The following is a 17,092-nucleotide window of genomic DNA, read 5'->3' as shown; positions in this document are numbered from 1 at the left end:
GCTTCAGACCAAAGTACAATATTCAAAAGAAAAAAAAAAAAAAAGACAGCAAGGGTAATTAGGTGTCATGTTTGGGAACTTGCAGGTCTCACTTGCTTTCCTTAGGGGGGTCCCGGCAGTGGGGGCTTTCCCCAGACCTGTGAGCTAAGGCTCTCTGGCCACGTGGCATCATGCGTCCCTGATGGGACATCTCGGTGGCAGGGCTGCGCTAGCATTAGACATGGGAAGCCGCTGCGAAGCTGCCACTGCAGCCACTTAGCAGCTTAGTAACTGTTTGCTCGCTAACGTTCAACAGCAGAGGAAGGAGGTGCCAATGAGCGTCTGTTTATGCCACAAAGTTCAGATCAATCATAAATCTCTCTCTGCAATGAAAGGAACCACCTGCATTACTGCCTTGCAGTTAGATTTTTCAGTGTTGAAAACTGCAATTTATAACCAGATGCTGCACCTGGGAATACTCTCAGTATTTGGGGAGGGGGGGAGAACAGACTAAAAGGTAAGAAAACACTGAAAACTGAAGGGTTTCTCTAACACATACAGAGCTTGTGTGGTACCTCTCATCTACATTATGTCATTTGATGCATTTGTTCAAAAGCAGTCCTCCTGGGTGGCAAACACTGTTTCTGGAGATTCAGTGAAGAACAAGACAGTATTAAAAATAAACAAATAAATAAAATAAATCCTTACCCTAGTGGAGCTCACATTTTTAGTGAAGCTGATTCTTCAACAAGTCTCTGGGGTGGCTGTTATCAATAGCCCTTTAACTGGGACTTCCCTGGTGGTCCAGTGGCTAAGACTCTATGCTCTCAATGCAGGGAACCTGGGTTCAATTCCTAATCAGGGAACTAAATCCCAGCTGCCACAACTAAGATCTGGCACTGCCAAATAAATAAATAAATATTGAAAAATATCTCTTCAATCTGCATACCAGGAACTGACAGCTTCCAGAGTGGAAGGTTTGATGTGGCTACCCAGAGTATGGGTAGAAGAGTCAGGATCCCTGGTGAGTAGGGCAGAGAACTTTTACTGAGTGCTTACTTATGTAAAAACTGCCAGGTACTGTTTTAAATGTTTTACTACATGTGATTAACTCAGGAATAGCTTGATGTGGTAGAATCATCATCCCCATTTTACAGATAAGTTCCCTGAGGCTCTGAAGTGATAGAGCTGAGTGTCACACAGCTGGTTAGTAGAAGGGTCTGTATTTATAGAGTATACTCTCCAGCCCTTCAGGCCAGCTCTGCCATGTGCTCAGGAGGTCAAAGACCTAAACTTATTACATGCATTTTTTTTTTTTTAAAAAAAAGGAACATCCCAAGAAGGAAAAGGAAAAAAAAAAGGTAAAAACAAGATATATTTTCTTCTACTTTAGATGTCAGAGTAAAAATAATACTAGCATTTTCTACACAAAGCATTTACAACATGCCAGCATTTTTCAGAAGCACTTGATTTTATTTCCTCATTTAATTCTCATGATATTGTTGCAAGGTAAGTATTATTTTAAATTCAGTTATAAAAATGAAGAAACTCTGGCTCTGACAGGTTAAGTAATTTGCCCAGGTGTCTAAAGCTTATAGATAAATGGCTGAGCCAGGGCTCAAACACAGCCTGTTCACTGCACTACACACTCCAGGTCATTTCCCACCTCCCTGTTGCTGGCAGGGCAATTAGGGACAGCGAGATGGAGATTCAATAGCTGCAGAGATTTTTAAGGCCAGTTAAAGGAAGAAGGCCGACAGTTTAACACCACCTGAAGCCCAGTTTTGTTTCTCGGCAGAGCTTAAGTAGAGTAAGAAAGCAAAAATATGCTAACTGAAATTAATTTTAGACTTACATTGTAAAAACTGAAATCTTGGAGGTAATCTATCATTTTTTAAAGCAGCTTAAGAAACAGAATGGGCGGAATGGTCTGTCCACAGTGTGGAACATGGCTGATCAAGTGGTAAGATTGTACAATAGAGTTCTTCAAAGCCATAACCTGGCCCCGGCTGGGCAGAGGGCCCGGAGCAGTATAGGCAGGTTCTCAGGCATTTTAGTCAAGTGTAAGGGCCAGAACTGATTCCAGCCCCTCTTGCTTAGAGAGAAAGGGGGTGGAGGCTGGGAAGGGCCATGGGAGTACTCTTGACCCTGACGCCTTCCTGGCTCATAGCACAGGTTTGCATGAGCCCCTGCTTCTGACCATCACCCCCGTTCACACCTGCCCTGCTCCACGTTTTCTCCTGTTCGTACCGCTCATCCAGCACTGCTAACAGATTACGTTAAGTTACGCATTTCCACGTTGTTGTCCGTCTCCCCACTTGAAAGCTCTCTGCGGCCAGGGGTCTGTGTCTGTTGCAGTCACTGACGCACCCGACACCTCAAATAGACCTGGCCCACAGTGCATACTCAGTGAACATTTATGGCATGAACATGCTTGAAAATGAGTAAATTTGGTGCCTAGAGGTACCATCCTCTGTCCCAGTATATCTTCATGAATTAAATAATGGGGACGAAGCATGGTTATTCTGAATGCAAGGCTGACAGCACAAGAAGACTGTCCATCTCCGACAGAAAACTATTTTTCTTACTTAAAACGACAGATTCCATTCCATTATTCCCAAGGACATTTAAATACGCAGTTTAGGTAAGGAAAACTATTGCCACTGTTCCATTTTAGGTTTGGGTAAAACAGATTTGATTGGGAAGCTTAGCAATTAAAGACATTTCTAGGCTACCTACAGATTCTCAACTGTAAGTGAGACACATTAGCTACCAACCTCTGTTGCTTCTAGAAGTGAGCCTTCAGCTCAGGAGGAATAACTATTTCAGAACAGAGTATGAAGTTTTAATCTCACTTTAAGTAAAACAAGGTTGATATCTGGTGGCAAGAATTTGTTTCTAACACTACATAATTAAAAGTAGTTATTTATAGAAAAATGCAAGAAATTGGTATTTTAAAGCATACCAACTCCACCATTTATATAAATAAAGTAGTAAAAGAAAGATAAAGCCACATATTTCAAATATGTAGTTAAGGGAAGAAAAAATCTTTAAGAATTCCTGTATGCAAACAGCATAAGTAATACCACCTATCTCTGACTCAATGGACATGAATTTGAGCAAATTCTGGGAGGTAGTGAAGGACAGGGAAGCCTGGCATGCTGCAGTCCATGGGGTCACAGAGCTAGACATGACTTAGCGATTGAACAAAACCAACAGCAAAATATCACCTTTGGCCATGTCCAGGTAGAATGGGCTGGCTTCATGGATTGCCTAATGCCATGGAAACAAGATGCCTCAGACCCCACCAATGTGCACCTGCAACACTGTTACTATATGTATTTTTACCCTGTTGTAAAAGAATATTTGGAAAATAGAACAAATACCCTCTAAGTCACTAAGCCCCATTGCAATTCACTGTTCACTGTCAGCAGAACTCCTAGGTGTTCCCCTTTGCATGGGGAACCTCCCCTTCCTTAAACCTCCACCCCTTCTATCACTCAGGTCTCAAGAGGTCGGTAAAGGGCAACTGCCCCTTCCCCACCCCTACCTTCCCCGCATCCGGCTGAGCTGGCCAATCAGGATTTGCGCTGATTCACACGGCTGTGTGTGCACTGAGCTCCCCAAAGCTATCCATCTGGAATCTTGACCTTTCAGGTCAAGATATGACTGGTTTCCAGCCTCCCGCATACCAGAGCTTGGTAAGCATACTACTCCCTGCCCATGGCAGCTTCTTAGTGTCACCTGAAGAGTCAAGGAAGGGAATGGTCTTCCCACAGGTGTCTGGCATAACCTGGCAGCTGGCTCAGTCAGCCTTTTCTTTTTCTTGGTGGATGGAGGTGGGAGGAAGGTGGAAAAGGGCTTACCTGAGGGTACAGCAGCAGTGCCAAAAGGTACAGAACCAAACATGTCTGCACTCGCCGGAAGTGTCTGAGATGAAGACGGGATAAAGGCATCACCTGGAGTTGCAGGAGTCTGTCAGACAGAGAGGGGCAGATGGGTGTGAGGCTCCTGGGAGAGCCTTATTGCTGACCATGATGGGAGGCAGCAGGCCCAGGAGTTAAGCAGGGAGATGCTGCAGAAGCAAGCCCTGGTCCTGGCCACTTTTTGTGAACTGCAGACCATGCGCTGCTATGTATACAGAGCATAAAGTGAGAAAATTAATACCTATCTCCAGAGCTGCTGACAGGCTTCAATGAGATAATGCATATAAATGACTTAGTACTATGCTGAGGCACAGAATAGGTGCTCAGCTAACACTGGCCAGCATCACGACTATTTAGCTTGAGCCCATACCCTCTGGGGATGTCGTCAGGCCCTCAAATTATCCTATAATATCTGGCTTTCGTCCTTTAGAAGTTAATTCAAACTGACATACACTCACTTAGACCTACTGTGTACCCAGCTCAAGGCTGTCACTGAATACATGGTCAACAAACAGGTGTTGACTAAATAAATAAAGATTAGCAAGTGGAACAGAGACCCTTGGGTCCTCATGCCTCCCAGAAGAATCCTGCCTGAAACTTCACTTGCAAAAAGAAGCAAATGTTCTCAAGAAGATGATAAAAATGATGCTAGAGCAGCTTCCAACTCTAGATCCTGGCCCATGCTGGAATTTCAGAAATGTCTTCTCCATGACGTGGTGGGTAAGGTGAGGACTACTAAAATCAAAACTTGAGTACTTGTTTCTTTAAAGGTTCATGCCTTTCCAGAAAACTTTTGCCTACAGAGTATGCATATTTGATGACATAATATCTTTATTTCTTTCCCCTTGGAATAGACTGGGGCAAGCAATTAATCCTGAAACCATGGCAATTCGACAAGGCCATATTTAGATTAGCAGCTTGCAGGAGGCATGGCATTGTTCTGAGGATTATTAAATACCCATTTGGATGGCACTCAGGTTTAGGGCCAGAAACACAGCCATGAGCTGCTGCATTAAGCACGTTAGACCATAATCAATGCCGTTTGCTTTCCTCCAGTGTGACCTTGGGCAAGTCACATGCCCTCTCTGGAACTCACTATGCTCATCTGTAAAATGAAGGTGCTAAATAAGGCTAGAAGATCACTCCAGACCTTTCTAGCTCCACGGCCCCATGATTCAGAGATGCAGCTGCCTTCCCTGGAAGTGGGGAGAGAAAGCCTCACTAGAACCAACCAGCCTCCCTGGAGATAGGAGCAGCTGGCCCCTCCTTCACGGCTGCTCTGGGTACCAGGTGTTGGAAGCAGGGCAACTGTGTTCAGATTCCCTGGCGGCAGCTGTGGGCAGCAGGCTCTCCTGCCATCTGTCCTCAGTGAGGTTACAGCCTTTTCTCTGGGAGGCGCAGCTTGCCAATGAACCCATAGCACCATCCCTGGGTTTGCACTAAACATGTGGTCCCCAGAGAAGCCGCCCCCTCCCAGCAGCTTCAGCCGGTGCAGCTGTGGCTGACTGCTCTCTGCCCACCTCCGGGGAGTGGGCTGGGCAGGAGCTGGAGGGGCTAGCTTGGCTCTTTGCCATGGCTGCAGGGTTGCCTCTGAATGCCTCCCATTCTCAAAGCACTGGGATTCTATTTTGCTTCAGCTCCCTGCGAATTCTGCCCTAGTGCAAGCAATGACTGAGATAGCATGGCTGAAACTAGAGCTGGGAATCCAAAGCTTCCTGAGAAGCTCAGAGAAGCCAGCAAGCAAACGGGAAGGGAGAAGGAAATGAAAAGAGGAAGAAAGGAAGGACAGAAGGGAACAAGGCAGGAAAGAACTGAAAGGTCTGGAGGAGAAGATGCTTCCTTTACTGGGCTGACCACCCGGCTGTGCGGTTCTGGGTAGGAGATGACAAATGTCTCATCTCATCTGCTGTCCCGGGGAGCTTCTCACCCATATTCCCAGGTGGACCTTGTGCTCCTTTCAGGCAGGGACCACATCTTGCTCCTGTCTCTTTCCACTTCCCAGCATAACGGCAAGCACCCCAGTGATAGTCTGTAATTGCTGATGCATGATCTCATTTATTTCTCAAAACAGAGCATGCATCATAATTCCTTTTATAAAAAATAAGCAGAGGAAATTGACATTTAGAATTGCTAGTTAATATGCCCAAATCAGACAGCTGGAAGAGTCCGAGTTGAAATCCACCAGCAGTTTCTTTTACACAAAGCCCATATATTTGTCACCATGCAACTGAAGAAGGAAAGGAAAGAGATGCAGGGCTCCAAGCACAATGCATACTTACAGGGGGAGAAGTTATATCAGGAGGTGTGGACATGTCCCCAAAAAGTTCTAATTGGGTCACAGCCTGAAAAGACAAAAAGATAATGATGTAACCACAAGGGGAGCTGATGCTGCTGGGCAATGCTTTAAAAACAGTATGATTTGAGGACATGCATTTCCCTTTTTCATCATGACTATATAAACAATAAATCCAGTTGGTCATTATGATACTTCTTGATCCCAAAGACAGCATCTCAGATGCAGCCAGAATCAATTATTGTTTCAATGTGTCTGGCTGTTTATCTGGGCTTAGTCAAGCAGATCTGGGCTTAGCCACCTTGCATAAGCAATAATAATACCATTTTACACATATTTACCATCCAATGCCAGCACTGTCTCTCTTCTCCAGGAGACAAAGGCAAGAGGTAATTTTATCATTCGCTTCTCTTTCCTGAGTATGTCCACATGTTACAAAATGCTTTTCCTGCACCGAGTATAGCAAGTCACTGCTTCACGGCTGCTTCTCAGTAAATTCTCTGCTATCACTGACCCTGAAAGGTATGAACTGTCACCCCCATTTTTACAGATGAATAAACTGAGTTTCTCAGAGGTCACCTCAAGACCACCTAGGCCAGGACTTGAATTTTCTGCATGTAGAGCAGGCAGTCAAATGACAGTCCTTGAAAGAATCCATCTTCAAGATAAAAAATACAGTTGGAGGAGGAGAAAATGTATCATTTAATACCAGGAAGGGTATCAAAAACAACCCAGTATATACACGATTAATCACTCCGAGGAGCTCCATCACTGTGGATACTGTATCAACTATATTCTCATCCATCATCCCTCAGTGTCTGAGCAAGGCCAGCCAGAGCAGTGGGAGAAGCCCTTTAAGATACACTTAGGAATTAATCAGTATACACTTCCAGCTTCAGAGTCTGCAGGAGGTCTATGGCCGGGAATCAAATAGCTTGACTTAAAGTATATAATCATGTGTTTTGTACAAATTTGCCCACTGCAAAAAAAAAACAAAACAAAAGAAACCAACTTTCTGCTCATCTTCAGACTTTTAAGTGATAGTTTCTAATCAGGGAACTGAAAAAACACCACTGGGAGAGTCTGTCCTGGCAGACAAGACTCCTGCCCTAGAAATCTGTTTTAACCAGGCAAAGTGGGATCACCAAGATTCATAAAAGAAAGGAATATTCTCTGCTACTGACAAACTTGTGAGCTCTAGGCCCAGAAGAGTCCCATTCCTGGGGTGGCATCTGAGTTCTACGACTGACAATCTCTACAGCTCTGCAGGGCCACTTTTCTCTCACCTGGACATTAGAGGTGGTAATATCTCCTTTGGAGATTTGTTGATTATATTACTAGAAGGACTCTGAAGTTTGAGTAAGCCTGGTGAAAAAGACACAAAAGATTCTTCTTCTTTTTTTTTTTTTTTTTTTGCTGAAAAGCAAGCACCTTAGCCTGATAAACTCACTTTTTAATCCTTCCTCTTCAGGTTTCAGATCAAATAAATGGTTCCTGGCACATAGTAGGGCCCTATACATATGAATTTCTTTCCCAACTACATAATTTTGGGGGGCTCCAAAACCACTGCAGATAGTGACTGCAGCCATGAAATTAAAAGACGCTTTTCTCCTTGGGAGAAAAGTTATGACCAACCTAGACAGCATATTCAAAAGCAGAGACATTACTTTGCCAACAAAGGTCCATCTGTCAAGGCTATGGTTTTTCCAGCAGTCACGTATGGATGAGAGACGGACTATAAAGAAAGCTGAGCGCCGAAGAATTGATGCTTTTGAACTGTGGTGTTGGAGAAGACTCTTGAGAGTCCCTTGGACTGCAAGGAGATCCAACCAGTCCATCCTAAAGGAAATCAGTCCTGAATATTCATTGGAAGGACTGATGTTAAAGCTGAAGCTCCAATACTTTGGCCACCTGATGAGAAAAGCTGACTCATTTGAAAAGACCCTGATGCTGGGAAAGACTGAAGGTGGGAGGAGAAGGGGACGACAGAGGACAACATGGTTGGATGGCATCACAGACTCAATAGACATGAGTTTGAGTAAACTCCGGGAGTTGGTGACGGACAGGGAGGCCTGGCGTGCTGCAGTCCATGGGGTCACAAAGAGTCGGACATGACTGAGGGACTGAACTGAACTACATAATGTGCTGGTACACACTGGACAACTGTAAGGTGTTAGGCCCTATGCTGGGTGCTAGGAACATAATTAGGAGGAATGTCAATTTTCAGCCTTCAGGGAGCTTACAGTCTAGTGGGGACAATCCACAGATATAATAATAAACGTTTGCTTGTCTTTGGGAAGGCTTATTTAGCATGTGAACAATATTTCATATTATTTGGTGAAACAGTGCCAATCCTTAGGCTCTCTCCCAAACCCACAGAAGGCATAATTCTATTGAATGTGTTCAAAGGAGGTTTCTGGGCTTCTTAGCCCTTGGAGCTCAATGCTTTACAAATGGCCCATGACTGTTTTCAGTGGTAGGAAAATATTAAAATGAAGTTAATAATTAAGTTGCACAATTTACATTTCAAATGTGGTGAACTCATGGCACACTTTTACTAACATCATAAATATAATTTATTGGCTAATTTTCTCCTTAAGCACAACTTTTAAAATAACCTTCATTCTTGAGCTACAGACTCTCCTCTTGCCAGATGATTTCCATTCAAGGATTAAACGAGAAAAAACATGCAGAGGCATAAAACATAGATTGTTATTTCATTCCATTGGATTTGCTGCTTAAATAGAACCTTGAGTTAATTAAATTTTATAGAAAAAAGGGATTCTTAGGCCATAAAATTAAAAATAATTCTAATAACAGTATATGATTGAGGATCTCGAATAATATCTATTTTCACAGCTCCCTCTCCGTCTTGTTAACCCTGGTTCTTTCATTTGTAACTTAAGAAGCCATGTTCCATCTGATAATATTGTTGTAATTAATCATTTTAACAGCCTCATGAGAATAGAACTGACCACTCACATTTGTAGAGAACTTTATAGTTTACAACGTGTTTTCCAACACATTACTGTAACATTGTACGCTCCCTGAACCCTGTGAAGTTGGCAGCACAAGAATCTCTCCTACTATCTCTAGTTTACAGATGAGCTAATAGAGGTCTGAAGGTAACATGACTTGCCTCTGATCGGTCAGCTAAAAAAAGCTCGGTTTGCCCCAAATATGAAGCAGCACCTTGTTTATCCATGTGTCCCTCTACCCAGCCCTACTTAGCCCTCCTTCATGGTGGAAGCCCAGCCCCACAATATTCTCTAACCAGAAGCCAGGGTTCTTACAAGTCCTGCTATGATTCATATCCCTCTGAAGAAGTCATCTCCAAGGTCAACCCAAGACTCCTCCTTGCCCTCCCCTTCCTGGCCCTTCAGACATCTTCAGGTAAAGATGTGGTTGCTGATGGCAGATTTGGCCCTTTCTCTAGGTCCTGGGCATCCCCCAGGGTAAACAGAGTGACCCTGGAAGCTGCCAAGGCCAGTGAAAAGGATGAGGAGGTGCTTGGCTAGTGGAGCTCCTCATATCTCAATCAGGCTTGTCCTCTCCCAAGCTACTCTTTGTTATGAATCAGCGGTGGTTTTGCAATAACATCTGGAATGCCCTATAGCTGCTGTTTCATAATTAGTCCCTTGGTCCTTCTTTCCGCTAAACCTTTGCAAGCAGACCCCTAGACCCCTCCTGCAGAGAAGCTCTAAAAGCACCACTGATGAAGGCAGAGGTGTCCACGACTGACCACCAGTACACATTTACATAGACCCACTCCCTCAGTTTTGGCATCAGGTGCTCCTTCATTTAGGGCAAGCATATAGTTCCTACTGTGCATCAGCTACTGTGCCGAAAGCAGGGGACACACGGATGCATAAGGCATCTTCCTGCACTGCGTCTCCTGAGCTGCCTGTTCTGTGAGCAGACAGACCTATAGACACAGTGAGGACCACGTTCCAGAGGAGCACCAGGGCCCACGAAAGGAGGGGCCACCTCAGGGCCTTGGCATGTGCTCCTTCTCTGACCAGAACACTCAAACCTTCCCCCACTGCCTTTCTTACGGGTCTTTCCAGACACAGACTAGGGCGCTTTATTTCTTCCTGAGAAGTGTTTTCTGACTCCACTTGTACCCCATCCCACTGCCCCAAACAGCTTATGTGAGACCCTTAGATGGACCGTCAGCCGTGGACACTCTGGTGGCTCAGTTGGTAAAGAACATGCCTGCAATGCGAGAGACCTGGGTTCGATCCCTGGGTTGGGAAGATCCCCTGGAGGAGGGCATGGCAACCCACTCCAGTATTCTTGCCTGGAGAATCCCCACGGACAGAGGAGCCTGGCGTGTCTCAGTCCATGGGGTCGGAAAGAGTCAGACACAACTGAGCAACTAAGCACATACGCTCAAGGGAAAAATGTGGATGCCTGATCCCCACCCCTTGAGGTTCTTAATTAGCTGCTTTGAGGTAGTTTAGTGACTCAAATGGAGAAGGCAATGGCAACCCACTCCAGTACTCTCGCCTGAAAAATCCCGTGGATGGAGGAGCCTGGTGGGCCGCCGTCTCTGGGGTCACACAGAGTTGGACACGACCGAAGAGACTTAGCAGTAGCAGTGACTCAAAGTTTAAAAACTTTCCTGATGATTCTGATTTGCATCCCAGGTTGAGAACTCCTGTCCTACAGGCTTCCCAAACACATGTACTCAGGAGTAACAACATTTGCTGGCCTATATATTAACCAATCTGAATAAACACTGGCTGCAAACCAGCACCTCTATTTCAGGTGATGTGGACCAAATAGGCTTATCTCCACAGGTGCTGCTGCTGCTAAGTCGCTTCAGTTGTGTCCGACTCTGTGCGACCCCAGAGACAGCAGCCCAGCAGGCACCCCCGCCCCTGGGATTCTCCAGGCAAGAACACTGGAGTGGGTTGCCATTTCCTTCTCCAATGCGTGAAAATGAAAAGTGAAAGGGAAGTCGCTCAGTCATGTCCGACTCTTCGTGACCCCATGGACTGCAGCCTACCAGCCTCCTCCGTCCATGGGATTTTCCAGGCAAGAGGACTGGAGTGGGGTGCCAGTGCCTTCCCCCAGCCTCCCCGACCCCCGCACTGGCTTTTGTCTCCATAGGTGCACTGAGCAGCCCCTGCTGAGTGTTTGAATCTCCACTATACCATGTCACACTCCACTACACGTGGCAATCCTACCCCACCCTTCTCTACCAACCCCACCTGCCCTCTCCTATGCTATGCGACACCACACTGTGGTACACTTTGAGTTCCCTGAGGATAGGGGCTGTGTCCTCCTCTCTACTGATCTCTAGCATCTATCAGAATGCCTGGGACACATTAGGACATTGAAAAATATTTGCTGAATGAAATGAAGGGGTGTCAGTTCCTCTCCAGCATACACTGTTTCTCTCTCTCTCTCTCTCTCTCTCTCTCACGTATACACATGCTCCTACTATTCGCCCTCCCCGCAGGGCCCACCAAGAGTCTCTGAACATCAGCAAAGGCTGGCACCAGAGCGGAGCACTGGGGGGAGTGCGGCTGCACAGAACAGGTAAGAATGACCAGAGCAGCCCTCACTTCACAAGACTGTGGGGGCCTTACCTTTGTTGCCTCAAAAATCTCATCAAAGTCCATCGGCAGGTTTCTGTTCTGTAACCAAAAGGCATGACTTATGAGCATGAAATGAGTGATGGGACAATGACGCGACACCGTTAACCAGGCTGGGCCATTCTTGCGCTTACCGGGGTGGCTGCGGCAAACCGCTCTTCAAAATCCTCAAATGCACGGCCGTTCTGAAAGCGTAAGGGATGATGAATGAGGATGAAGTGAATGACATACAAATGACATGGATTTATGAGTTTAATGATGACATTATCTATGGTTTACACTCTCGTGGTCACAGGAGGCGGGAGCGGTTGCCAATGTACTGTGAAAACCCTGGAATACATTCCCAGAATAAACTGACGATAAAACACACGCCTGGCTAGGAAATATAAGTCATAGGGAGTTTGTAAGTTTAAAGTCCATCATCCTGAAATTACAGACCTGACCTGGCCAGTCTCAATGGTGACAGCAGATAAGAGCATGATGTTTACCCTTGAGATTTTTGTTTTAAAAGGAAAAAGTGTTATCATGTGCTTTAGCCAAGCTTAACCTTTGCAGCAGCCTGTGAAGAGCTGGTTTTGTAAGTGCCTTTGTACATGCAGCCTTTTCTGCCTGAAATGCTCCTGTCAGCCTGGCAAGCTCAAAGCTCACCCAATTCCTTAAACCCAGCTGAAAGGCCATCTCTTCTGTGAAGTTTTCTTTGGTCCCCTGAGCTGAAATCCATCCTCTGCGAGCAACAGCATATCACCTGTCCCCATTACACAGTGAACTTCCGGAAACAGGGACCACGATGCGTTTGTTCCTGCATCCCCAGCAGGTCACAGGGGATCTGTCCCGTGGCAGTGCTCGAAAAAAATACATATGAATGAATATGTGATTTTAAAAAGAGGCGGCAGCTGACCAAATCTAATCATTTTGTTAATTTTTTACTTTGTTGTTTATGACTGCTGAGAGCTTTGCTACACCACTCCATAATACTGCTGCCTCAGCATCCCCTTTGTGTGGCCAAGCGGCCTGCAGGGGTCTTGAATTGACACCAGCTTCTCCAGTGAAGTAGGTTCTGGATAACAGCCCACAGAGTTACAAGTAAATGTCAGTTCCTGATCTGACCATCCTAACAGCTCTTATGGCTAGACTCTTCCCAGCCTCCCAGGGCCTTGCCTTATGTACCCTTAGATACGATTCCTTAGACACTTACCAAAACCCTGCTCTTTTTGGTTTGAAATGACCAATCTGGCCTCAGACCAGGAACGCTAAAGCACTCTACCCTGGGGCCCTAATAAAGGCGAGTGCCCCAGACAGACCCTGCCTTGCTCTCTGCCTGCTTCCTGCCTTTACCTCCTCATACGGTCCTTCCTCCAGGACCTGCAGGAATAAACTCCTCTATGTCAACTCGCTGGTGGCCTTCTGTTGAACCCTGGCTTACCATCCAATACTCCAGACCTTTATTTAAAGAATATTAATTGAACAAAGTCACAACATTAGTACATATTGTAGGTAATATGGATAGTATTCCATATGTGCACATTTATTCTTAATGACCATGTTTTTGGTCTATATGTCTAAACTAATTATGCTTGGGATGAATTCCAAGCAGTGTAACAGTAGTATAAGTCTGATAATATTGACATTAACTTGGAATGATTATGCTTGAACAGAAATACTTGCATTGTTCCCTAATTTTCAGGAGAGCTTCCTGCTGGCCATGGAGGAGTGGAAGAACCATCAGCCATGACCACTTCCACTCTGTCTGTAGTAAATGTGACTGTACAACAGTCAGCCCCAGTTGCAGGGTGGCAGAGAAGGGCGATGCACATGCCCGTGCCCACCACGGCAGAGCCTTCAAGCCAAACACCAGCAAGTTTTGTCATCAACCACCCGCTCCCACTAGGTGCTGGTTTGCCAGGATTCAACAGTGGCTGAACGAAGAGGAGGAAGGATCACGTCAGATGATGGCAGAAATAATAATAATAACAATTATTATTATTTGGCCAGAGGTGGGGAGACAGTATCATCCTGTAAACTCTGGTGTGGCCTGAAAGGTTAAGGTTACGTTGCTACATCCTTTATAAATTCCCACACTTCTATGGATTTATGGCATAGCCCCTACCAGCTAGCTCTGGGTCATAACTTTTAATAAAAACATTTTTTAGTGTCCAAAACCTCATTACATCTGTCCAATATAAAAAAGCAAATGGCTTCAGAGCATGATGGATGAATTAAATAAATCTGAAAAACAGCCGGTGGTAGAGTCTCATAAAACCCCCACCACATAATGAAAACATGTGAGGACAGCCAGCACTGGTGTGAGACTGTCACTTTGCCGGTGACAGAAGAGGGGGTCTCTCATGAAGGGGGGTCCAGGGTGTGAGGAGGTGATTTCCGTAAATCCAGACAGAGACTGGTCCAGACGTGAGAGTAAATGGATCTCTTTGGAGTCACACAGATACGGACTGAATCCCGACTGTGCCCCATGCTGGCTGTGTGACCCTGGACCAGTCACAGAGCCTCGGTTTTCTCAGTGGGATGACAGTGATAACATCATCTCAGGGTTAAGGAGAGGATTAACTGAGATGTGTGTGCAGTGCTTTGTTTGCTGTTTGGCGCAGAGATGCTTAATAAATTGTAGCTATTATTAGGATCTTCTCAAGCAATTTCTTTTAGCTCACTTCTGCAATGCACAGGCACACATCTTTTAATATTAAGAAACTATTACTATATGATACTGGGAAAAAGGAGAAGTAAAAATATCTTGTGGAAAGTCCCTCTTTAGACATCACCCCCACTTCAGAACATGGACTAGGTCCTGTGTAAAAGGATGCCAAACACTTCCTGCTCTTAGTTCTGAACGTCCAGTCCACTCTTGACCCCATCTTTTCCCTCTTATCTCTCTTATTGACACAGTCTTGCTGGGAGCATCTTCCCATCCATACCCTTTGTACCTGGCATATGTGGTTACCTTCCTGTTTTGATACTAGCTCAGTCATTTCTTGGACATCCTTCCTCCTGCCTGGGACAGTCTTAAGGAGTACTCAGGGCACTTCATCCAGCCATCAGAAGACCCTTCCAGTCCCTGCATTTTTCTCTCAGTTGACTCTCATGGGGAGAACCTGAAATCCATTCCCTAGTCTCCCTGTATCCCCAGGTCCTGCTTTATCCCACATTTACTATTAGAGCTTTTGTTCATTTATATTCAAGTCTCATTCTCCCCTTTTTAGATATATTCCTCACACTTACTATGATAGCATGCATGCAGTTTTGTATTCTGCTCTCAAAATCTCAAAATGACAATCTAGTTTACTCACAACTTCCATTTCTAGTGAAGGTTTAAAAGAAGAGATTCTCTTCTGTTGTTTCAATACAGTTCTAGCCCAAAGCATCATTAAGACACTGAAATAAAGCTTGCACATGACGTTTGCTTTCCCACAATCTATCTCAAGCAGTGGGACACTATTGTTCCATAACTGAGTAGGGTAACTCTCAAGAAGATCAGATTCATGTTATTCTTGCAGCAAAAGTGAATAGATAAGGAAGTTGTGGTACATGCACACAATGGAATATTACTTAGTCATAAAAAGGAATGACATTGAGTCATTTGTAGAAATGTGAATGAACCTACAGACTGCCATACAGAGTAAAGTAAGTCAGAAGGAGAAAAACAAATATTGTATTATTAATGCACATACGTGGAATCTAGAAAAATGGTAGAGATGATCTTATGTGAAAATCAGCACTAGAGACAGATGCAGAGAACAAATGTACATACACCAAGGGGGAAAGGGGATGGAGGGAGGAATTGGGAGACTGGGATTGATATATTTATAGTACTATATACAAAACAGGTAACTAATGAAAACCTACTGTATAGTACAGGGAACTCTACTCAAATGTTCTATGGTAACATAAATGGAAAGGAAATCCATAAATGAGGGGATATACATATACATAGAGTTTGTTCATTTTGTTGTACAATAGAAACTAACATAAGATTATAAAGCAATTGTACTCCAATAAAGATTATTTTTTAAAAACGGTCTTACCAATTAAAAAAATCTGAGTGAATGAGATGGGACTTGGGGTGAACACATCAAAAAGAATGACAGCTTATTTATAGCTGCCAAATCAAAACCTGCAGTGGTTCTCACCCCCGGCTGCACAATGTAATCCTCTGGGGGAGATTTTCCACAGCTACACATACCTGAGCCTCGCCAGCTGAGATTTGGATTCTGTTGGTCTGGGGTGAGGTCCTGGCATCAGGAGGTTCTAAAAGCTCCCCAGGCGAGTCTAATAGGAAGCCAGACTTGTGAAGCACTGTGCTGGGGAATGAACTCTCTGTAGGAATAATTAGTGTAAGTCCCACTGGGAAAAATGAAGCTATCTTGATTGATTACATAATTGATTAATGAATTTCTTCAGCAAACATTCACTGGGTGCTTTCCACAAGCTGTGTTCTGACTAGGCATTAGAGATACAAAGATGACTGATACATGGGCCATGCTCTCTTAAAGTTCAGAGCAGAGTTAGGATATATAATCATTCTAGCGTGGAGGGTAGGACAGGAGTGGGACAGAGAGCTCACAACGCATCAAGATCTCAATTCAGACAGAACCTAAGCCAGTACTGCAAAAGAATGAATTCAATTATCCATTTAGAAGGCTCAGGAGAAATGGATTAACTTAAGTGATTTGTAAGTGCACCAAGGTGGGTACTATTAACGCACCTAGTGATTCCAAGCATTTGAATTGTGTGCCTTCCCCTGGTGAGTGATTTAACCATGAAGATAACATGCTAATGAAGACTAATTCCCTCCGGGGTATCTAGGAGTTTATGCTCTCTATCACCTTTAGCCAAGAGTAAACAGTCACTTTCCCACTTCTTGGCAGAGAAAACAGCAGAAACTCTGGCAACTGACGAACCAAGTAGCGGGTGAAGTTGAGATGCGGAGTAGAAAATGTGATGTTAATAAATGATTTCTCTCATGAGCACCCCTGTCCGACAGAACTTTCTGTGATGATGGAAAGTCCTACACCTGTCCCACTTTGGTAGCCAGTGGCTGCACATGGCTATTGAGCACTTCAACTACGGCTTGTATGACTAATAAGTTGCACTTTTATTTACTTTTAATTAGCTTCATTGTAAATAGCCACATGTGACCAGTGGCTACTGTATTGGACAGCAAAGCTCTAGATAATAGACATTAAAACAAACAAACAAAAAACTTCAGCTGCCTGATTTAGATGCTTTCTAAATACCAGACATATTCCTTCCTTATATAGTCTCTTCTATTCTTTTAA

General features: G+C 44.5%; 1 protein-coding gene across 8 annotated transcripts in view; it reads right to left on the bottom strand.

The window, feature by feature from the left end:
- The window catches only part of DAB1 (DAB adaptor protein 1), a 1,301,090-nt gene that overhangs the window by 24,977 nt on the left and 1,259,021 nt on the right, over positions 1–17,092 (bottom strand). For 7 of the 8 annotated variants that reach the window (XM_020904860.2, XM_070468111.1, XM_070468106.1 and 4 more), the window contains 4 exons: positions 11,936–11,986; positions 11,796–11,843; positions 6,185–6,247; positions 3,846–3,954 (listed from right to left, as the gene is read on the bottom strand). In XM_020904860.2, coding sequence (XP_020760519.1) covers positions 3,846–3,954; positions 6,185–6,247; positions 11,796–11,843; positions 11,936–11,986 — 271 coding nt within the window. The remainder of the gene's footprint in view (positions 1–3,845; positions 3,955–6,184; positions 6,248–11,795; positions 11,844–11,935; positions 11,987–17,092) is intronic. The other variant, XM_020904934.2, reaches the window with a different exon arrangement.

Source organism: Odocoileus virginianus, chromosome 5 (genome assembly GCF_023699985.2).
Source record: "Odocoileus virginianus isolate 20LAN1187 ecotype Illinois chromosome 5, Ovbor_1.2, whole genome shotgun sequence".
NCBI classification, from domain to species: Eukaryota; Metazoa; Chordata; class Mammalia; order Artiodactyla; family Cervidae; genus Odocoileus; species Odocoileus virginianus.
This window is presented reverse-complemented; position numbering and strand designations above follow the sequence as displayed.